General features: G+C 42.5%; 1 protein-coding gene across 4 annotated transcripts in view; it reads right to left on the reverse strand.

Moving 5' to 3' along the window:
• The window catches only part of TPD52L1 (TPD52 like 1), a 90911-nt gene extending 79566 nt beyond the window's left edge, over nucleotides 1-11345 (reverse strand). For 2 of the 4 annotated variants that reach the window (XM_043439653.1, XM_043439651.1), the window contains exon 1: nucleotides 10991-11222. In XM_043439653.1, coding sequence (XP_043295588.1) covers nucleotides 10991-11009 — 19 coding nt within the window. In that variant the 5' untranslated portion in view covers nucleotides 11010-11222. Of the gene's footprint in view, nucleotides 1-10990 lie in introns of all 4 variants that reach the window. The other 2 variants (XM_043439649.1, XM_043439650.1) reach the window with 2 other exon arrangements.
• Between the last annotated feature and the right edge of the window lie 10575 nt (nucleotides 11346-21920).

The raw sequence follows: 21920 nt of genomic DNA on the forward strand, positions 1-21920 counted from the left end.
TTCCCATGAAGTGATGGGACCAGATGCCATGATCTTAGTTTTCTGAATGTTGAGTTTTAAGCCAACTTTTTCACTCTCCTCTTTCACTTTCATCAAGAGGCTCTCTAGTTCTTCTTCACTTTCTGCCATAAGGGTGGTGTCATCTGCATATCTGAGGTTATTGATATTTCTCCTGGCAATCCTGATTCCAGCTTGTGCTTCTTCCAGCCCAGCATTTCTCATGATGTACTCTGCATATAAGTTAAATAAGCAGGGTGACAATATACAGCCTTGACGTACTCCTTTTCCTATTTGGAACCAGTCTGTTGTTCCATGTACAGTTCTAAATGTTGCTTCCTGACCTGCTTACAGGTTCCTCAAGAGGCAGGTCAGGTGGCCTGGCATTCCCATCTGGTATTCCCATCTCTTTCAGAATTTTCACAGTTTATTGTGATCCACACAATCGAAGGCTTTGGCGTAGTCAATAAAGCAGAAATAGATGTTTTTCTGGAACTCTCTTGCTTTTTCGATGATCCAGCAGATGTTGGCAATTTGATCTCTGGTTCCTCTGCCTTTTCTAAAACCAGCTTGAACATCTGGAAGTTCACAGTTCACTTATTGCTGAAGCCTGGCTTGAAGAATTTTGATCATTACTTTACTAGCATGTGAGATGAGTGCAATTGTGCAGTAGTTTGAGCATTCTTTGGCATTGCCTTTCTTAGGGATTGGAATGAAAACTGACCTTCTCCAGTCCTGTGACCACTGCTGAGTTTTCCAAATTTGCATGCATATTGAGTGCACCACTTTCACAGCATCATCTTTCAGGATTTGAAATAGCTCAACTGGAATTCCATCACCTCCACTAGCTTTGTTCGTAGTGATGCTTTCTAAGGCCCATTTGACTTCACATTCCAGGATGTCTGGCTCTAGGTGAGTGATCACACCATCGTGATTATCTGGGTCATGAAGATCTTTTTTGTACAGTTCTTCTCTGTATTCTTGCCATCTCTTCTTAATATCTTCTGCTTCTATTAGGTCCATACCATTTCTGTCCTTTATTGAGCCCATCTTTGCATGAAATGTTCCCTTGGTATCTCTAATTTTCTTGAAGAGATCTCTAGTCTTTCCCATTCTGTTGTTTTCCTCTATTCCTTTGCATTGATCGCTGAGGAAGGCTTTCTTATCTCTCCTGGCTATTCTTTGGATACCAAGACAACAAAGAGATCCAGGGAGGAGGGACTGAGTAACTGAGCCAAGTGATGCTGGTAGGTCATCAAGACAGTATGGTACCGGCACAAAAACAGAAATATAGACCAATGGAGCAAGATAGAAAGCCCAGAGATACACCCATGCACCTATGCGCACCTCATCTTTGACAAAAGAGGCAAGAATATACTGTGAAGAAAACATGGTCTCTTCAATAAGTAGTGCTGGGGAAACTGGACAGCTATGTGTAAAAGAATGAAATTAGAACACTTCCTAACACCATACACAAAGATAAACTCAAAGTTGATTAAGGACCTAAATGTAAGACCAGAAACTATAAAACTCTTACAGGAAAACATAGGCAAAACACTCTTTTACATAAATCACAGCAAGATCCTCTATGACCCACCTCCTACAGTAATGGAAATAAATGAAAAAAAAATAAATAAACAAATGAGACCTAATTAAACTTAAAAGCTTTTGCACAGCAAAGGAAACCATAAACAAAGTGAAAAGACAACCCTCAGAATGGGAGAAAGCAACTGCAAACGAAGCAACTGACAAAGGATTAATCTCCAAAATAAAACAGTTCATGCAGCTCAATATCAGAAAAACAAACAAGAAAATCAAACAGTTGGTGGAAGACCTAAAGAGATATTTCTCCAAAGAAGACATATAGATGGCTAATAAACACTGGAAAAAATGCTCAACATTGCTTATTATTAGAGAAATGAAAATCAAAACTACAATGAGAACTACAAATCAGAACTACAGAACTACAAAAATCAGAACTACAACCAAAACTACAAACAGTCAGAATGGCCATGATCAAAAAAATCTACAAACAATAAATGCTGGAGAGGATGTGGAGATCGCTCCCTTTTCTCCACATCCTGCAGTGTTGGTGGGAATGTAAATTGATACACTCATTATGGAGAACAGTATGGAGATTTCTTTAAAAAAATATTAGGAATAAAACTACCATATGACCCAGAAACCCCACTACTGGGCACAAACCCTGGGAAAACCACAATTCTAAAAGACACATGCACCCCAATGTTCATGCAGCATTATTTACAATAACCAGGACATAGAATAACCTAGATGTCCATCGACAGATGAACAGATAAAAAAGTTAGGAACATATATGCAATGCAATATTACTCAGCCATAAAAAGGAACAAATCTGAGTCAGTTCCAGTGAGGTGGATGAACCTAGAGCCTGTGATACAGAGTGAAGTAAGTCAGAAAAAAAAAATATCATATATTAACACATATATATAGAATCTAGAAAAATGATACTGATGAACCTATTTGTAGGGCAGCAGTAGAGACACAGACATAGAGAACAGATTATTGGACACAGCAGGGGAAATGTTAGTGCTAATACCACTATTATTTGCCCAATTCTCTTAATGAAGGAAGTCAGCAACCCCATAACATACATAATCAAAGAATTTAAGTCGAGTGGGATGGGAGGGGGGAGGCAGGCTCACAAAGGAGGGGATATATACATGATTATGACTTATTTGCATAGTCATACAGCAGAAACCAGCACAACATTGTAAAGCAATTATCCTCCAATTCAAAAGTAAAATATATTTTTAAATGTAAAAAAAAGAATTTAAGTCATTGGGGGGTAGGTAATACTGTGATTCCAATTCTTTTCAAGTATATATATGAATCGACTTTTAGATGTGTGTTTTCCCTCTGTTTTTTACTGGTACTCAACCCACTTTTTTCTTCCAATACAAGATTTGCTTTTCAAATGTATCAGATTTTCTGTTTGTAAGTACAAGGGCCTTTCTCTCTCAGACACCAAAATCATTTCTGGAAAGGAGAGGCCAAGGTCTCTGCTCAGCCCTTCTCCTGCGTGCAAGAGACTCCATAAGGCACATGCGTTGAGCACTGCCATGGAGCAACCAGCTGCTTTCTGGCTGGTGGATACCCCCTCCCAAAATAGCAAGATCATACTTCCAAAAAGTTCTGCATGTGTGTTCTTACCTCTATACATTCTCTTAATGGTCACAGTGACAAATACAAGCCCTAATCCTCAGAATAAGCTTCCTTCTTTCAGGTATAGAGTCATTGAGGGGGGCTCTGGGAACCTGGAGGAACATCTCATAAACAATTGGAACCAGGTCTGGCACACAGTAAGTCCACAATAAGCAGACATTTTCCTTGTCAGTAATGTCCTTCATGGAATTTGTAAAATAGGAGAAATGGGTGAGTGCTCATAAGAACCTTTCCATCATTTGAAATAAACTTTGCAGAAAGCAAGAAGATGGATCCTGGAGTATCAAAAGAGGAACAATGAGGATCAAAGACTTCAATTTCCTCCTGACTTGTCTCGACTCTTGAGTAAGGGAACCATCTTTCCATGATGTCTTCAGGTAGAAATGAATCCTACATGAATTCTGAAATCCCAAATGTTGGCAATATTTATAGATTATTTACTGTTCTCATTATCGCTACTCTCAGTTCATTCAAATACAGGGGGCAGAAATCACAGGAAAACAAACAAATAAATATCCAACAGCCAGAGACTCTGAAATCGAGAAATCTGAAGAGACTCCCCTCTCATTGTCCCCGTAGTTATCATTTTCTTCTGAATGAATCAGTTCTGTTTCCAGGATCCTTGACAAGCTGCTCTTGCTATTGATTGACAAAAGAAGTGTCTAATTATAAGAAAATTGCATTTTGCAGTTTCCAAGGGCTTGGTGGATTCTGCGTTTTAGATATACGTCAGAGAAAATGTTTGTGTAAGGTGCAAATAACTAGATATAACTCTAGAGATGTAACATATATATACACACGTTTTTGGTACGTGGTACATCATTTGGCTACAGCACAAATAGCCAAGCATCGGATTTTTGTCTTCTGAGGAAGAAGTAATAGGTTGGCAATAAAGGGGTATTCTTGGAGATTTGTGGTTTTATTCTGGGACTTTCACATGCTCTGCATCAAAATGCAACATTTATAAACGACTCACACTGTGAGAAACTATTTAAAATTCATCTTTCCTTGAGGACCCAAAGCTTGCTTTTAGCCAACTCAAATTCATTAAAATGTTCTGCTGCCTTCTCTGGTGCATTAATAATGATTCTTAATTTAATGCATAGATTTTAAAGAAATTACACTTCATTGCACAAACATTCAATGACAAATAGAATGACAGGCTTGGAAATCCACAGTTTAGGGTCATCCTTCATGTCCTCTTAACTGCATCCTGACTCAGTTTAGGAGATGGCTTCACAGTGTTGCTGGGGACATTCCAGAACTGCAGCAATGACGAACATTCGCATATGTGGAGAGCGACGCCAGACTGGTAACTGGGGCTGCCACCCTCTTTTCTCCAATTGCCAGTTTTTAAGTATAGATGATTTACACATTTTAAAGGATAGTTGCCAAAGTACTTATTTATTATTTACTTATTTCCCTAGGCTTCGCTGGTGGCTCAGAGGATAAAGAATCTGCTTGTAATGTAGTAGACAAGAGTTTGATCCCTGGCTGGGGAAGATCCCCTGGAGAAGGAAATGGCAACCCACTCCAGTATTCTTGCCTGGGAAATCTCATGCCCAGAGGAGCATGGCAGGCTATGGTCCATGGTGTTGCAAAGAGTCGGATATGACTGAGCCACTCAGCATACACACTGGCTGGTAAATTAGAGGAAGTAAGCGAGACTGCTCAGTCTCAGTTCCATAGTATAAAAATGCAGATTTAGTTCAAAGGTTGTGTTGTGAAGAATACATGAGACAACATATTAACACCAAGTACCGAATCTTCTGATTGACCAGAAAAATGGACTCATTTACTTCTAAGTTTTTTGAAGCAACTTCTCAAATTCTGCCTGTCAAAAAGTATTAAGAAAACAAGGCATATATTAGGGAATGCAATTCAAAATAGCTTCTAGTATGCTGAGCTGGATGAATCACAAGCTGGAATCAAGACTGCCGTGAGAAATGTCCAGATATGCAGATGATACCAACTCTAATGGTAGAAAGTGAACAGGAAATAAAGAGCCTCTTGATGAGGGTGAAAGAAGAGAGTGAAAAAGCTGACTTTAAACTCAACATTAAAGACACATGGTTTCCAGTCCCAACACTTCACGGCAAATAGATGGGGAAAAAGTGGAAACAGTGACAGATTTTATTTTCTTGGACTCCAAAATCACTGCAGACAATGACTGCAGCCATGAAATTAAAATAAGTTTGCTCCTTGGAAGGAAAGCTATGACAAACCTAGACAGCATGTTAAGAAGCACGTTGCTGACAAAAGTCCATATAGTCAAAGCTATGGTTTTCTCAGCAGTCATGTATGGATATGAGAGTTAGACCATAAAAACCATAAAGCTAGACCATAAAGAAGGCTGAGCACTAAAGAGTTGATGCTTTTGAACTGTAGTACTGGAGAGAAGTCTTGAGAGTCCCTTGGACTGCAAGGAGATCAAACCAGTCAATCCTAAAGGAAATCACTCCTGAATATTCATTGGAAGGACTGATGCTGAAGGTGAAGCTCCAATACTTTGGTCACCTGATACGAAGAGTCGACTCCTTGGAAAAGACCCTCATGCTAGGAAAGACTGAAGGCAAAAGGAGAGGGAGGTGGCAGAGGATGAGATGGTTAGATAGCATCACCATCTCAATGGACATAAATTTGAGCCAACTCCTAGAGATAGTGGAGGGCAGAGGAACCTGGCATGCTGCATGCAGTCCATGCGGTCACAAAGAGTTGGACACAGCTTAGCAACTGAACAACAATGACAACAACATAATATCTATGTTTCATGTGACTCCATTTTATAAAAAATTTAATTGCAACAACAGTACATGCTGCTGTTTAATCACCAAGCTGTGTCTGATTCTTTTGTGACCCGATGAACCAGTAGTCTGCCAGGCTCCTCTGTCCATGGGATTTCCCGGGCAAGCATACGGGAGTGGGTTGCCATCTCCCTCTCCAGGGTATCTTTCCAGTCCAGGGATCAAACCTGTGTCTCCTACACTGGTAGGTGGATTCTTTACCACTGAGCCATCAGGGAAGCCTAACAGTATATGATTTGTTACAAATGGTTGACTTTATCTTATATACACATCACTACCTACTTTAAAATTTGTATTTAGAGGGAAAGTAAAACAGTAGAAAGTAGCTTTGAAGACAGTAAGAATACTCTTTATAATATTTTTTAAAGTCATAAATCAAAGTCATAATCATAGTCATAAATCAAAGTCATAAATCAAAAGGTATAATACCTAGCTTCCATAGTTTGAGGTTTACGATTATACAGCCTGAAATGTGGGAAACAGATTTCTTTTTCTTTGCGTAATCTGATCCCTACAATATAAGAGACTTAAGTTAACCTCTTGCTCTTTGAGAGAGAAGGGATTATTTTACTGTTTTGTCAAAAAACAATAATATGCTTTGCTTACAAAGCAAGAATTTGTTTGCATGGAATATTAATAAAAAGGATATAACTGTATTCATTTTTTCTAGAGCTCATTCTTCGCTGTATTTTCTGCTCTTATCTGTTTGTTTTCTTTCATCTAACTTACATTATCTTCCTGTGTTTCATTTGTCTGTATAAAGTGCCCTGACTTCTTCCTGGAACAAGATGAGTCCAAACAAATGCCCTGTGAGCAAAGAGGAACGTAAGATAAACATGACATTTCACTTTAATGGAATCTGCAAACAGGCTTAATCTGACATATATTACTTGAAGTCATTCATGGACTTCTGAGAATTCTCCTGAATAGAATGTCTGAATATAAAAAATAGTTACTGTAATTGGCTGAATATTGGCCCCCAAAGATATCAGGTCCTGGTCCCTGGGGCCTGTAAATATTACCTTTAATGGGAAAAGAATCTTGGGATGGGAAGGTTATCTTAGACTCTCCAGGTGAGCTCTAAATGAAATATCACAAATATTCTTATAAGAGTAACAGAGGGAGATCTGATAGAAGAGAAGGCGACGGGACCACAAGGGCAGAGACTGAAGAGATGCGGCCAGTGGCTGGAGGAGGCGAGGAAAAAGTATTTCTGAGAGCATCCAGAAAGATCGAAGCATTGCTGACACCCTAATTCTGGTCCAGCGATGGTAATTTTGGACTTCAAGCCTCCAGAACTGTGAGAGAATACATTTCTGTTGTTTTAAGCCACTATATTTGTAATAATTTGTTACAGCAATCATAGGACACTAATACAATTATTATTCTGAATACATGCAAGTATTAAGCGAAATTTTTTCCTTTTAACATTCAAGACATTGGAAAAAACAAAAAGTTAATTTCTAGAGTAATGAAATATGAAAGGCAAAAAGATAATGAAATATGAAATATTTCATTTCATAATGAAATATGAAAAGATCAGGAACCTTCTTTAAAGGGCTGCCATATGTTTCAGAAAAGTGCTACATTCCAAAATAAATTCTCTCTCTAATATATCAATTTTATTAAAGCAAAATTCTCTAGTACCAGCAAAACAACTGGCAACACTAGCCTCTTGTGGGCCTCTCACTGCACACAGTTCTCCAGCCTTGCCTCATGGAATTGTTCCTAGCCCCACTTCTATGTTTTTCCTTCTGCCAACTTCCCAGAATGTCTTCCTGTTTTGTTGGAAGTAATCTGTTCTTCTACAAAGTCAAAGAACCTAACAGCAGCATTTTACTTCTAAGACCCACTACTGCATTTATGGAGATTTGTGTGCAAACGAAGTCCATAGCATCTGTACTATAAAGTGCATGCTGAGTCACTTCAGTCCTGTCTGACTCTGTAACCCCATGGACTGGAACCCCCAGGCTCCTCTGTCCGTGGGATTCACCAGGCAAGAATACTGGAGTGGGTTGCCATCCCCTCCTCCAGGAAGAGGTACTATAAAATACCTGAGGACATCTCAATAGCACTGACCACTTAACCTCATTCATGTTTGCTTTTCTCTAGATCAAGGGGCAGAAAGATAAGCCATCCCCACTCTAGATAATTCTAAAACAAACAGTGCTGAGGATAGCAGCTTGCGTTTAGGAAACTACAGGACTCCCTTAGAATCTGAGAGGCAATTATTTAGCCAGAGAAATGCACCAAATGGAAAGAAGATCTCTTTAATATAAACCATGAACATTTTGTCAAACGTTTCATTCTTAAAGAATATGTCTTAAAGAATATGTCTGCTTCTTAACTGACCAAAAAAAAAAAAAAAAAAAGTCTGAAAATGTACTGGGAAGATGAGAATTTAAGGGGCAAATATCATCCACCTGATTGTAAAACTATAAAGTTGAAAGTCATCCTTGACACCGCCATCCTTCACAGCCAATCCAAGTTACCATTTTTTTCTTCCCAAGTATCTCTTAACTCTATTTACTTTTGTCCCCCTGGCTGACCTTTACCCTAATCCAGTCTCCCTAGGAGGGCTTCCCATGAAGGGGAGAAGAGGCAGAGGGGGCCAAAGAGAGGAAGAGCAGGTAGGGACTTAAGTTTTAGTTCTCTTCTGAAAGTGGTAGGCTTTGCGTGGGGAGTGGGCCTTCACAGCATCCACTCTGCAATATTATATACTTGGTGTCACAAGGGATTTACATGTCTGGCTTGTTTCCTTTCTGGAGAATGGGAAGGACCACACTACCTAGCTCATGGAACTGCTATGAAGCAGTGAGTCAACCCATGTAAAGCACAAAGAGTAGAAACAGGGACGCAGTGAGCAAACTCTGCTGGGTTGACTGTCACCTGCTAGGCTGAGAGCTTTCTTCAGGCCCTCACTGGCAACCCACTCCAGGATTCTTGCCTGGGAAAACCCATGGACGGAGGAGCCTGGTAGGCTACAGTCCATGGGGTTGCAGAGAGTTGGACACGACTGAGCGACTTCACTTCACTACTTGACTAGGCTGGGAGCCTCCTTCAGGCTCTCACGACACTGTGGTCCTCTTCTTATCAGTTAGATGGTTGCAATTTTTCCATTTAGTTATCAAATAACTCTCAAATTAATGCCCGTCTCTTCCTACACTATAAATGTCACAAAGCAGGGATCCAGGCCATGTTTGTTCCGCCTAGCACAGTGCTTGGCAAAGGAAAGCACTGGAGTGTTTGTTAAGTAAATCTCACAAGTAAAGCAAACGGATAACACTGGTGGGTCCAGTCTGATGCATGTTTCCTACGTGCTGTAGTTTTTCTCTCCAACCTCACTGAATAACAGATTCACTTGGGAAGCCTTCAAATAAACCCAGGCCCAGGCCCCAGAGATTCCAGTTTGCTGGATCTGGAATGGGCCAGGGCCTGTATTTAAAACTGCAAATGATTCTCACTGGCAAAGCAGGTTGGAAAGCTCCAGCTGTTCCTACCTGCTTCAGTTTAGGAGTGAAGGCCTCTGACCTGATCTCAACTTTTGAATTAAACTAAGAAGCTCCCCAGGGGCTTCCCAGGAGGCACAGGCATAAAGAATCTGCCAGCCAGTACAAGAGACACAAGACATGAAGGGTCGATCCCTGAGTTGAGAAATTTCCCCTGGAAGAGGGCATGGCAACCCACTCCAGTATCTTGCCTGGAAAATTGCATGGACAGTGGAGCTTGGTGGGCTACAGTTCATGGGGTTGCAAAGGGTCCAACACGACTGAGCACACATACAAAAATTCCCCACCCTTGGTTGAATTCTCCTTTCCCATTTAGATAGATAGTGGAAGAAAAATACTGCAAGCAACAGCTTTATGGACAAAATCTTGGCTGATGGAAAGAATGAGAATGGTTCGTACTGTTCAGACCATTGTAAGCCTGGCAGCCAAACCTGTTGGGTGACTCCAGACCCAGCATCTGCCAAGTCTCTCTCATGTAGGACACTTAAGCACATAGGGTCGTGAACCTCTTCTTCCTTTTTTAAATTCTTTAAACGGGGCTCTTATTTGATTTAAAAGCCTACATAGAATTTCTCGTGGAAGAAAGGTGGTGATGATTGTTCTAAAGCCTGAAAAAGGCTGAACTCCTCATCCATTCCTTCTCTGCATTGCTCGCAAGAGAGACTCTACAGAGTCAGAGACTTCCCACCAGTCTCCTGCTCCACATTCGTCCATCTCTGCTTCTTTACACATTCCATTTACTTCCATTCTGGCACGATTCCACCGGGATTCCCTAACCCTTCTCTGCTGGCGACCTCAAGACACCAGGCTGCCCTCGGCGAAGCCCTCTCGGGCTCCTGGAGCCAGCGACCCGCGGAGCTCGAAGGCCCCGCGCGCCAAGGGAGACAGAGGTCGCCCCCCGATCGAAGGAAACCAGGACCCTCGCGTCAAGCTGCGAAGATCAGCCGGCGGGTAACGCACTCCGGCGCCTCAGAAGGCAGGTCTCCGCGCCGCAAACCCCTCGCGTGTCCGGGAGACCCGGGGTCTCCGCGGAGCCAGCCCCTCGGCGCGCGCTGCGCTCAGCCCGGGATTCGGGGGGTGCAGGACGCGAACCCACCGTGTACCGCAGGAGTCGTCGCGTCCCCTCCCTACTCCCCGCGGGGAGAAGGGGACGAAAGGGGTTCTCCGGACCTGCCCAACAGGTCCCGCGGGCGCCCGCGAGGTGTGGGAAGCGTGAGCGCGACTGGCCGGGAAAGAAGTCGAGCAATCCCGGGGCTAGTTTCCTGTCGAGGGTCCTCTCCACTGGTCCCCAGCCCACAGCACATCCTGAGTTTGGGGGAGCAGGAATTGTCCCGCAGGCGCGGGGAGGAGTAGAGTGGTGGACACATGGGCTGAGGTCACCCATCCGCTCGGCCGGGGAGCAAAGTTAGGTGCTGCGGGGAAAGGGCCTTTGGGAGCCCCAGGGCCTGACCCTCGGGGCGATCGGCGACCACTCACCTTGAGCCTGCGCCTCCATGGTGGCCGACTTCGGACTGAGAGTGGCGGGGACGCCCGGCGCCTGGCGGAGAAACAGCGGCGGCGCAGGAGCTCGGAAGGCAGCTGGCCGCGTCCTCTCCCCGCACGCGTGTAGCGAGCGAGGCGTGGAGCGGGTGGGGGACGCCGGGCGGCCTCCGCTGCCCGCTCCCGGTTACCTCCGCCCCTTCCAGTCTACCTGGCCCAGACCGCGCGGGGGTGCAGCCCACCGCTGGGCGCCACCTGCCGGCCGATTCGGGCATTGGGCCGGGGGCGCGCGCTCCGGGCTCAGGGCGCGTGCTCCGCCCGGTGATGTCTGAAGCAGGTCCGAGGTGCCTTCAGTTGTTTTTTTTTTTTTTTAAATACATTTTTTTGATACCCACTTTCTATAGTTCATTGAAATAATCCACAAACATAAAAGCATTTTTCTTTTGGGTATCACCGAGGTCCATGTAAATAATCGTCAGAATCGTCTGCCGGTTCATAGACCTGAATATTGATAAATCATTAAACAGCGACCCTTATACACTCTAGTGGTTCGGTGGCTCTGGAATCTATGCCAACGGAACATGTGAGGTAAAATTATGTGTACGTTTAAATCAAGGAAAAGGGTATCAATTATGCTGTCAGAATACTGGAGATGAAAGGGTATGTGTGTATTTATGGGACAGTTTCTTATGAATTCCATTGCTGGCCAATGGCTAGATCCATGGGCTTGCAGCATAGGGGGACAATGCTCTGAAGAGAGAAAGGAAAGGGGCTTTACAATGAGGGATCCTTCCTTCTGGTGGAAATACAGTGGGAGGCTCCTCTGACCCTCTGGACTCAATACTTTTTTGTCAACTTGTTAGTATATAACTTTGTCTGATGTGTGTTCAGTGGGAGGCTCCTCTGACCCTCTGGACTCAATACTTTTTTGTCAACTTGTTAGTATATAACTTTGTCTGATGTGTGTTTCTGTTTAAAAATACTTTATTTACTACATACTGTTCACTCACTAATATTGAACTCCCCCAGCCCACAGCATTATTAAGCTTATTTAAGTTAGCAGAATTGAATAGAACTTCTGAAGCTTATTCAATATCTGCATTTCTCTCTAAGGCACAGACAGCCTTCAGGCACTTAGGATACCCCACAGCTCTTTAGCACTAGGCTTGGTGCATGCATGCATGAGTGCTAAGTCCCTTCAGCTGTGTCAGACTCTGCGACCCTAGCCCTTAGCTAGGACCTTAGCCCACCAGGCTCCTCTGTCCATGGGATTCTCCAGGCAAGAATACTGGAGTGGATTGCCATGCCCTTCTCCAGGGGATCTTCCCAACCCAGGGATTGAACCCAGGTCTCTTAGTCTCCTGCATTGGCAGGTGGGTTCTTTACCACTAGCACCACCTGGGAAGCCCCAAAGACCAGCCTGCTGCATTGGCTGGGGATTGAACCCAGGTCTACCGCTTGGAAGGCAGCTATGTTCACCACTATACCATCAACTAGGCATGGAGGCCTTTTTAAATAGTAGAACTAGCCTTCATAGTAGCCTTCATTGTAGTCTGTGAGAAGGGCACTTGTGTACCATCTGAGAGCTGAAACAAAAAGGTGGTGGTTAGCCTTTTGATTCCTTTGCCAGGACGTATATACCAGTCCCCCTAACTTTTTCAGGACTCTGCCCTTGTCCAGGAGGGACCATGAAAGCGCTCTATTGATTCTGGTATCACACATTTTCATAGGGAGGCAAATTCACAGATACAGAATCTGCCAATAAAAAGCATCAATTTTTCTAATCTGAAGCCCATGGGCTGTACCTGTAGGTTGATGAAGCAGTCACATTTTTGAGACAAAAGACTAGAAATTTACATTTCTGTTCCTAGCCTGGCCTGACCTGGCAATGTGACCAGAAAGCATGGCAGGCACTAAGAAATATCAGCTCCTGCTGCACCTCCTCAGATCTTTAGCTGTCTCGGTATCTCTTCCTCCCATCTATACCACCTTCATCTGCAAAATACAATGTAGTGTTGACTTACATTTCGTCTTGAATGATTTGCTGTGTTGCTCAGTTGTTGTTGTTGTTGTTTTGTCCTCTCTTAGATGGGAAAGTCTGTCAGGGTCCAGCGTGGGTCTCTCATATTAAAAGTGTGAAAGTGTTAGTCACTCAGTCGTGTCCGACTCTTTGTGACTCCGTGGACTGTAGCCCACCAGGCTCCTATGTCGGTCGAATTTTCTAGGCAAGTGGGTTGCCATTTCCTTCTCCAGGGAATCTTCCTGACCCAGGGATTGAACCCAGGTCTCCTGCATTGCCAATGTGGTGGGTCTTTACATTGAGCCTCTCGTTGCCTGCCAAAGAGCCTTATAAAATAGCTATAAAATGATTTATTGAATCAACAATTAACTAGTAGGTTCTATAGTTACTCTCAGAATATAGTCTAATAAACATTAAAGAGAGACATTTTTTTGCTTGAAAGAGGAACACTCATAATTGCCTGGAACATGTATAAACACATCAGTGTCTCTTGTTATATTGAAGAGGTCCCTGATTTGTAATCATTGCCATTAAAATTCCTCAATAGAACACCAAGCATGGCTTTTAAATGGTTTTTGGTGATAGCTAACAAGGATGCGCCAAAGGATGAATCAGAATCGGTGATTAAATAACTTTTTAGAGCCTATTTCATTGTTCCGGTCCTCTCTACCCTGGAGATTAAACAACAGGTTAGAGTTGACTTCTAGCAGTTAAAAGGAGCTAAAAATAGATAATGACTTTCCACCTTGAGTCATCTAAACTTCTTCTAAGCTCTGACTCATTTTTCTGATTTACAAAATGTTAAAGTCTGCCCTCTTGATGTCTTCTATCACTGTTCATAATAAGAAAATATTGATATTGATTCAGAAACAGCTACTGAAGCTCTTCTATGTGCCAAGGACTGTGCTAGATACTAAAGATACATTAAGAGGCATGATCCTTTTTACCCAGGGAGTTCATGGACTCATGAGAAGGCAGATGCTCTATAAAGCAGTGCAGTATAATAGGTCCCGTGCCAGAGTTAAGCCAAGTATGCACCTGGGCAAATAAGGGAGCTCTCCTAACTCAGATGGAGGAGGAGACAAAGGAAGGTTTCTTTGAGGATGCTTGCCTCTGCTGAGTCTTGAAGGATGGAGGAATTAACTAGGTTAATGGTTTAGTCAAGGGAGATTGTGTTTACGTCTTCCTTTTTCTTGGCACTTAGAATGGTGAATTTTCTTCACTTCTTTAAAGCTAAGGAAACAGCCATCTTCACCATTGTATTCTTTATAGATAATCCACCTGGAAAACAATAGGTGTGTGTTTGATTAATGAAAACCTGTTCACTCCTCCACAATTGATCTTTCTTCAGAGGTGGAGATGCAGTGGGAATCTTATGTGTACGGAGGGATGGTATACTAACAGTCTTGCCTAAATAAGTTCCTGGGTCACTTAAAACTCCCCAGAGCACACTCGGACCCGGCTGAGGGAGACCTTGGGAGATGGGCAGAGCAGAGAAGTTTGAGGTACAAATAGGAAAGGGCAGATAAATTATGCCACTCTGACCGTGATCCTTACTAATACACTGAAGAAGATGCTTTTTTAAAAAAACTAATTGATTTATTTTAATTGGAGGCTAATTACTTTACAATACTGTGGTGATTTTTGCCATACATTGACATGAACCAGCCATGGGTGTACATGTGTTCCCCATCCCGAAACCCCCTCCCACCTCCCTCCCCATCCCATCCCTCTGGGTCATCCCAGTGCACCGGCTTTGAGCGCACTGTTTCATGCATCGAACTTGGACTGGTAATCTATTTAACATATGGTAATATACATGTTTCAATGCTATTCTATCAAATCATCCCACCCTTGCCTTCTCCCACGGAGTCCAAAAGTCTGTTCTTTACATCTGTGTCTCTTTTGCTGTCTAGCATATAGGGTCATTGTTACAGGCTCAGAGGGTAAAGCCCTGAATAGGGAAGATCCCCTGGAGAAGGAAATGGCAACCCACTCCAGTACTCTTGCCTGGAAAATTCCATGGACTGAGGAGCCTGGTAGTCTATAGTCCATGGGGTTGATAAGAGTTGGACATGACTGAGCAACTTCACTTTGCCATCTTTCTAAATTCCATATATACGCATTAATATACTGTGTTGGTGACTTTCTTTCTAACTTACTTCACTCTGTATAATAGGCTCCAGTTTCATCCACCTCACTAGAACTGACTCAAATACATTCTTTTTAATAGCTGAGTAATATTCCATTGTGTATATATACCACAGCTTTCTTATCCATTCTTCTGCCAATGTACATCTAGGTTGCTTCCATGTCCTGGCTTTTGTAAACAGTGCTGAGATGATCACTGGGGTACACGTGTCCCTTTCAATTCCGGTTTCCTGGGTGTGTATGCCCAGCAGGGGGATTGCTGGGTCATATGTCAATTCTATTTCCAGTTTTTTAAGGAATCTCCACACTGTTCTCCATAGCGGCTGTACTAGTTTGCATTCCTATCAACAGTGTAAGAGGGTTCCCTTTTCTCCACACCCTCTCCAGCATTTATTATTTGTAGACTTTTTGATAGTAGCCATTCTGAGCAGTGCGAGATGGTACCTCATTGTGGTTTTGATGTGCATTTCTCTGATAATGAATGACGTTGAGCATCTTTTCAAGTGTTTGTTAGCCATCTGTATGTCTTTGGAGAAATGTCTGTTTAGTTCTTTGGCCCATTTTTTGATTGGGTCATTTAGAACATGCTTTTGATGCCTTTTGATGAAAGCACTTTTGATGAAAAGTACTAGTTATGTAACTGGAGGGGGCTTCCTCAGTGGCTCAGTGGGAAAGAATCCACCTGCAATGCAGGAGATGCAGGAGATGCTGGTTCAGTCCTTGGGTCAGGAAGATCCTCTGGAGGAGGGCAGGGCAACCCACTCCAGTATTCTTGCCTGGAGAACCCCATGGACAGAGGAGCTTGGCGGGCTCAGTCTATGGGATCGCGAAGAGCCTGACACGACTGAAGTGACCAAGCGCACACGCACATGTAACTGGAGGCAAGCTTCTGTGCCCCTCTGAGCCTGAGTTTCGGTATTTGTGGCATTTTGTGGCAGGATGTTCTCTGCAGCATTAATTAATATGTTCTTTCCCTCCCATCCTCTGGGACCAGAGCAGTGTTTCCCAGCCGCTGATTCACCCTCACAACACAGGGAAGGGGCTTTTAAATATTTCTGACCACCTGGCTCCCACTCTGCAGACGTTTAGATTTGAAAGCTCTCTGGGTAATACTGAAAGCTTTCTAGGTAATATTGATATGCTTCCAAGATTGAGAATAGAAACTGTCCACAGTATCTGAAGATGAATATATTAATATGTACACACACACACACACACACACCCACACGGACATATATTCACTATAATTATTACTAATAATTATCATTGTTCCTAGAGGGTAAAATCAAGCACAGATACCTGAAATATGGTAAAGTCACAATTTCAACCTAAGTCTATCTGATGCTAAAGCTTGTGGTTGAAACTAAAATTTAAATACTTAAAGGATATGAAAATTTGAGCTGTCAGATTGAAAAGTCACCACCTGGGTAAACAGAACATAATGAAAAAGAAATGTGAGCAGACAAAGCAAGGATTTTCTGTCCCTCCTTCCAGGGGAGTTGGGGAAGGAAGAGAAGTATGAAGGAGAGCTTAGACATAGGTCTATCTGTGCATCTTACCCTGTCCTTCCCTCCTCCCAGCAGAGCAAAGAAGACTTGGCCCTGACAATCCCATGGGGAACTCTGATGTCCAAATAGTTTTGAGAAATGTTAGGATAGAATGAGTATCACCTTGAATTTCCCATCCTTCCAAAAGGTGTATGAAAATATCAATGAATTCCCTTGTACCCCATATGAGATATGTTTATCCCTCAAAAACTCCTCAATAAATTGGTCATACTATATAAAATCTTTTACAAAAAACCTAGTGTGCAGATTTTGCTTTTTCTAAGTTTCTCCAAAATTTCTAAATGTAGTCTCTGGGTCATAAATTATGCATAGATGTTCAGAGAATTTAGAGGATAAAGGTGCTTTTTTTCCATTGAAAAGAGGCATATTATTTAATTGTACCCTGAGGATTAGTATACACAAATACTAAAACTTACTCCTTTAGACTTTAAAGCTTTAAAATGTAGAATCATTTTAAATTAGCAATCTCTAAAATACATTTAAAATGTATTAATTGGAGGAGCCAAGATGGCAGAGGAATAGGACGGGGAGGCCACTTTCTCCCCTACAAATTCACCGAAAGAACAATTGAATGCAGAGCAAACTTCACAAAACAACTTCGGATCGTCAGCTGAGGACATCAGGCGCCCAGAAAAGCAGCCCATTGTCTTCGAAAGGAGGTAGGACAAAATATAAAAGATAAAAAGAGAGACAAAAGAGCTAGGGACGGACACCCATCCCGGGAAGGGAGTCTTAATAGAGGAAGTTTCCAAACATCAGGAAACCCTCGCACTGGCAGGTCTGGGGGAAATTTTTGAATCTTGGAGGGCAACCTGACTGGGAGGAAAAATAAATAAAACCCTCAGATTACGTGCCTAAAAGCAACTCCCAGCAGAAAAGTACCCCAGACGCCCGCATCCGCCACCAGCAAGTGGGGGCGGAACGGAGAGGAGCCGGCGGCATTGCTTAGGGTAAGGACCGGGCCTGAGTGTCCTGAGGGCAATCAGAGGGAGCTTTCGTGAGATACCAACTTACACTGTGGGACAGCAAAAGAGAGAGAGAAAATTAACCGGCCCGAACACACTGCCGGCCGTTTGCAGAACAAAGGGTCTGAGCAAGTCCAGAGAAAAGCTGGCCGGCTGCGGACTAGCCCAGCCCCGCGGGAGGCTGGAGGCAGGGGGGAGGGGAAAGGGGCAGGCTCGGCCCCAAGGACCGCATCCCCTACGGCACTGCAAACAGGCCTCCAGTTTCTAATCAAAGACCTCCTGAGATTCTGGATGGTCGACATCCGCCGGGAGGGTCGCGGCGAGACACAGGGCGCAGGCACCCGACCGGCGCGGGCGGAAACTGAGACTGGGACCATGGAGGGGAGAAGGCGCGCTGCACCCGGGGAGAGTGCGCCCATCAAGCCCCTGGTTGCCTGAGCCGCTCTGATGGGGAAGGCACAAAACGCAGGTGCAGCTTTTTGTTCCACGCTTTTGTGGAACACCCGAGGGCTGGAACTGTGCGCAGCGCAGGGCCCGCTCCATATAGAGCAGCCAGGAGCCTGAGCAGCACAGACGGAGAAAGCAGCGCCTGCCCCTCCCCGCAGCGCGATGGAACTAGCAACCTGAATAAGAGACCACCTCCGCCCGCCTGTGTCAGGGCGGAAATTAGGCACTGAAGAGGCCGGCAAACAGAAGCCAAATAAACAAAGGGAACCGCTTCAGAAGGGACCGGTGCAACAGATCAAAATCCCTGTAGATAACACCGACTACACCGGAAGGGGCCTGTAGATATTGAGAAGTGTAAGCTGGAACGAGGAGCTATCTGAAACTGAACCGAACCCACACTGACCACAACAGCTCCAGAGAAATTCCTAGATATATTTTTACCTTTTTTTTCTTTTCTTTTTTCTCTTTATTTTCTTTTAAAATTCCCTATTACTCCCCCATTACTCCTTAACTTTCATTTTCATATATTTTTATGATTTTTTTAATTAGGAAAAAAAAATTTTTTCCTTGTTTTCTTTTTTCTTTTCTTTTTCTCTTATTTTCTTTTAAAGTTGTCTGTTACTCCTCTACTACTTCTTAATTTTGATTTTCATTTCACTATAACCTTGCAAAAAAAAAAAGAGAAGCCCTATTTTTAAACTGAACTTCATATATATTTCTAAAATATTTTGTGTTTTTGTTTTTGTTTTTAATATTGTATTTTTAAGAGTCTAACCTCTACTCTAGATTTTTAATCTTTTTTTTTCAGTATGTGATATAAATTTTGGACATTTAAGAATCCAATATTCAGTTCCCATTTTTATTCAGGAGTGTGTTGATTACTCTCTCCCACTTTTGACTCTCTGTTTTCTACCTCAGAACACCTCTATTTCCTCCTTTCCCCTTCTCTTCCCAATCCAATTCTGTGAATCTTTGTGGGTGTCTGGGCTATGGAGAACACTTTGGAACAGATAACTGTGTAAATCTGTCTCTCTCCTCTTGAGTCCCCCTTTTTCGCCTCCTGCTCATCTCTGTCTCCCTCCTCCCTCTCCTCTTTTTCATGTAACTCTGTGAACCTCTCTGGGTGTCCCTCACAGTGGAGAATCTTTTCACCATTAACCTAGAAGTTTTATAATCAGTGCTGTGTAGTTGGAGAAGTCTTGAGACTACTGGAAGAATAAAACTGAAATCCAGAGGCAGGAGACTTAAGCCCAAAACCTGAGAACACCAGAAAACTCCTGACTACATGGAACGTTAAGTAATAGGAGACCGTCCAAAAGCCTCCATACCTACACTGAAACCAACCACCACCCAAGAGCCAGTAAGTTTCAGAGCAAGACATACCACACAAATTCTCCAGCAACGCAGGAACATAGCCCTGAGTGTCAACATACAGGCTGCCCAAAGTCACACCTAACACATAGACCTATCTCAAAATTCATTACTGGACACTCCATTGCACTCCAGAGAAAAGAAATCCAGTTCCACGCACCAGAACACTGACACAAGCTTCCCTAACCAGGAAACCTTGACAAGCCAATCGTCCAACCCCACCCACTGGGTGAAACCTCCACCATAAAAAGGAACCACAGACCACCAGAATACAGAAAGCCCACTCCAGACAAAGCAACCTAAACAAGATGAAAAGGCAGAGAAATACCCAACAGGTAAAGGAACATGAAAAATGCCCACCAAGTCAAACAAAAGAGGAGGAGATAGGGAATCTACCTGAAAAAGAATTTAGAATAATGATAATAAAAATGATCCAAAATCTTGAAAACAAAATGGAGTTACAGATAAATAGCCTGGAGACAAAGATTGAAAAGATACAAGAATTGTTTAATAAAGACCTAGAAGAAATAAAAAAGAGACAATTAAAAATGAATAATGCAATGAATGAGATCAAAAACACTCTGGAGGGAACCAAGAGTAGAATAACAGAGACAGAAGATAGAATAAGTGAGGTAGAAGATAAAATGGTGGAAATAAATGAAGCAGAGATGAAAAAAAGAAAAAAGAATCAAAAGAAATGAGGACAACCTCAGGACCTCTGGGACAATGTGAAATGCCCCAACATTTGAATCATAGGAGTCCCAGAAGAAGAAGACAAAAAGAAAGGCCATGAGAAAATACTCGAGGAGATAATAGCTGAAAACTTCCCTAAAATGGGGAAGGAAATAGCCACCCAAGTCCAAGAAACTCAGAGAGTCCCAAACAGGATAAACCCAAGGCGAACACCCAAGACACATATTAATCAAATTAACAATATCAAACACAAAGAACAAATATTAAAAGCAGCAAGGGAGAAACAACAAATAACACACAAAGGGATTCCCATAAGGATAACAGCTGATCTATCAATAGGAACCCTCCAGGCCAGAAGGGAATGGCAGGACATACTTAAAGTAATGAAAGAGAATAACCTACAACCTAGATTACTATACCCAGAAAGGATCTCATTCAGATATGAAAGAATTCAAAAGCTTTACAGACAAGCAAAAGCTGAGAGAATTCAGCACCACCAAACCAGCTCTTCAACAAATGCTAAAGGATCTTCTCTAGACAGGAAACACAGAAAGGCTGTATAAACGTGAACCCAAAACAACAAAGTAAATGGCAACGGGACCACACCTATCAATAATTACCTTAAATGTAAATGGGTTGAATGCCCCAACCAAAAGACAAAGACTGGCTGAATGGATACAAAAACAAGGCCCCTATGTATGCTGTCTACAAGAGACCCACCTCAAAACAAGAGACACATACAGACTAAAAGTGAAGGGCTGGAAAAAAATATTTCACGCAAACGGAGACCAAAAGAAAGCAGGAGTAGCAATACTCATATCAGATAAAATAGACTTTCAAATAAAGGCTGTGAAAAGAGACAAAGAAGGACACTACATAATGATCAAAGGATCAACCCAAGAAGAAGATATAACAATTATAAATATATATGCACCCAACATAGGAGCACTGCAATATGTAAGGCAAACTCTAATGAGTATGAAAGAGGAAATTAATAGTAACACAATAATAGTGGGAGACTTTAATACCCCACTCACAACTATGGATAGAGCAACTAAACAGAAAATTAAAAAGGAAACACAAACTTTAAATGACACAATGGACCAGCTAGACCTAGTTGATATCTATAGGACATTTCACCCCAAAACAATCAACTTCACCTTTTTCTCGAGTGCACATGGAACCTTCTCCAGAATAGATCACATCTTGGGCCACAAATCTAGTCTTGGTAAATTCAAAAAAATTGAAATCATTCCAGTCATCTTTTCTGACCACAGTGCAGTAAGATTAGATCTCAATTACAGGAAAAAAAATTGTTAAAAATTCAAACATATGGAGGCTAAATAACACGCTTCTGAATAATCAACAAATCATAGAAGAAATCAAAAAAGAAATCAAAATATGTATAGAAATGAATGAAAATGAAAACACAAAAACCCAAAACCTATGGGACACTGTAAAAGCAGTGCTAAGGGGAAGGTTCATAGCATTACAGGCTTACATCAAGAAACAAGAAAAAAGCCAAATAAATAACCTAACTCTACACCTAAAGCAATTAGAGAAGGAAGAAATGAAGAACCCCAGGGTTAGTAGAAGGAAAGAAATCTTAAAAATTAGGGCAGAAATAAATGCAAAAGAAACTAAAGAGACCATAGCAAAAATCAACAAAGCTAAAAGCTGGTTTTTTTGAAAAAATAAACAAAATTGACAAA

The sequence above is a fragment of the Cervus canadensis genome, chromosome 20, assembly GCF_019320065.1.
Source record: "Cervus canadensis isolate Bull #8, Minnesota chromosome 20, ASM1932006v1, whole genome shotgun sequence".
Classification (NCBI taxonomy): Eukaryota; Metazoa; Chordata; class Mammalia; order Artiodactyla; family Cervidae; genus Cervus; species Cervus canadensis.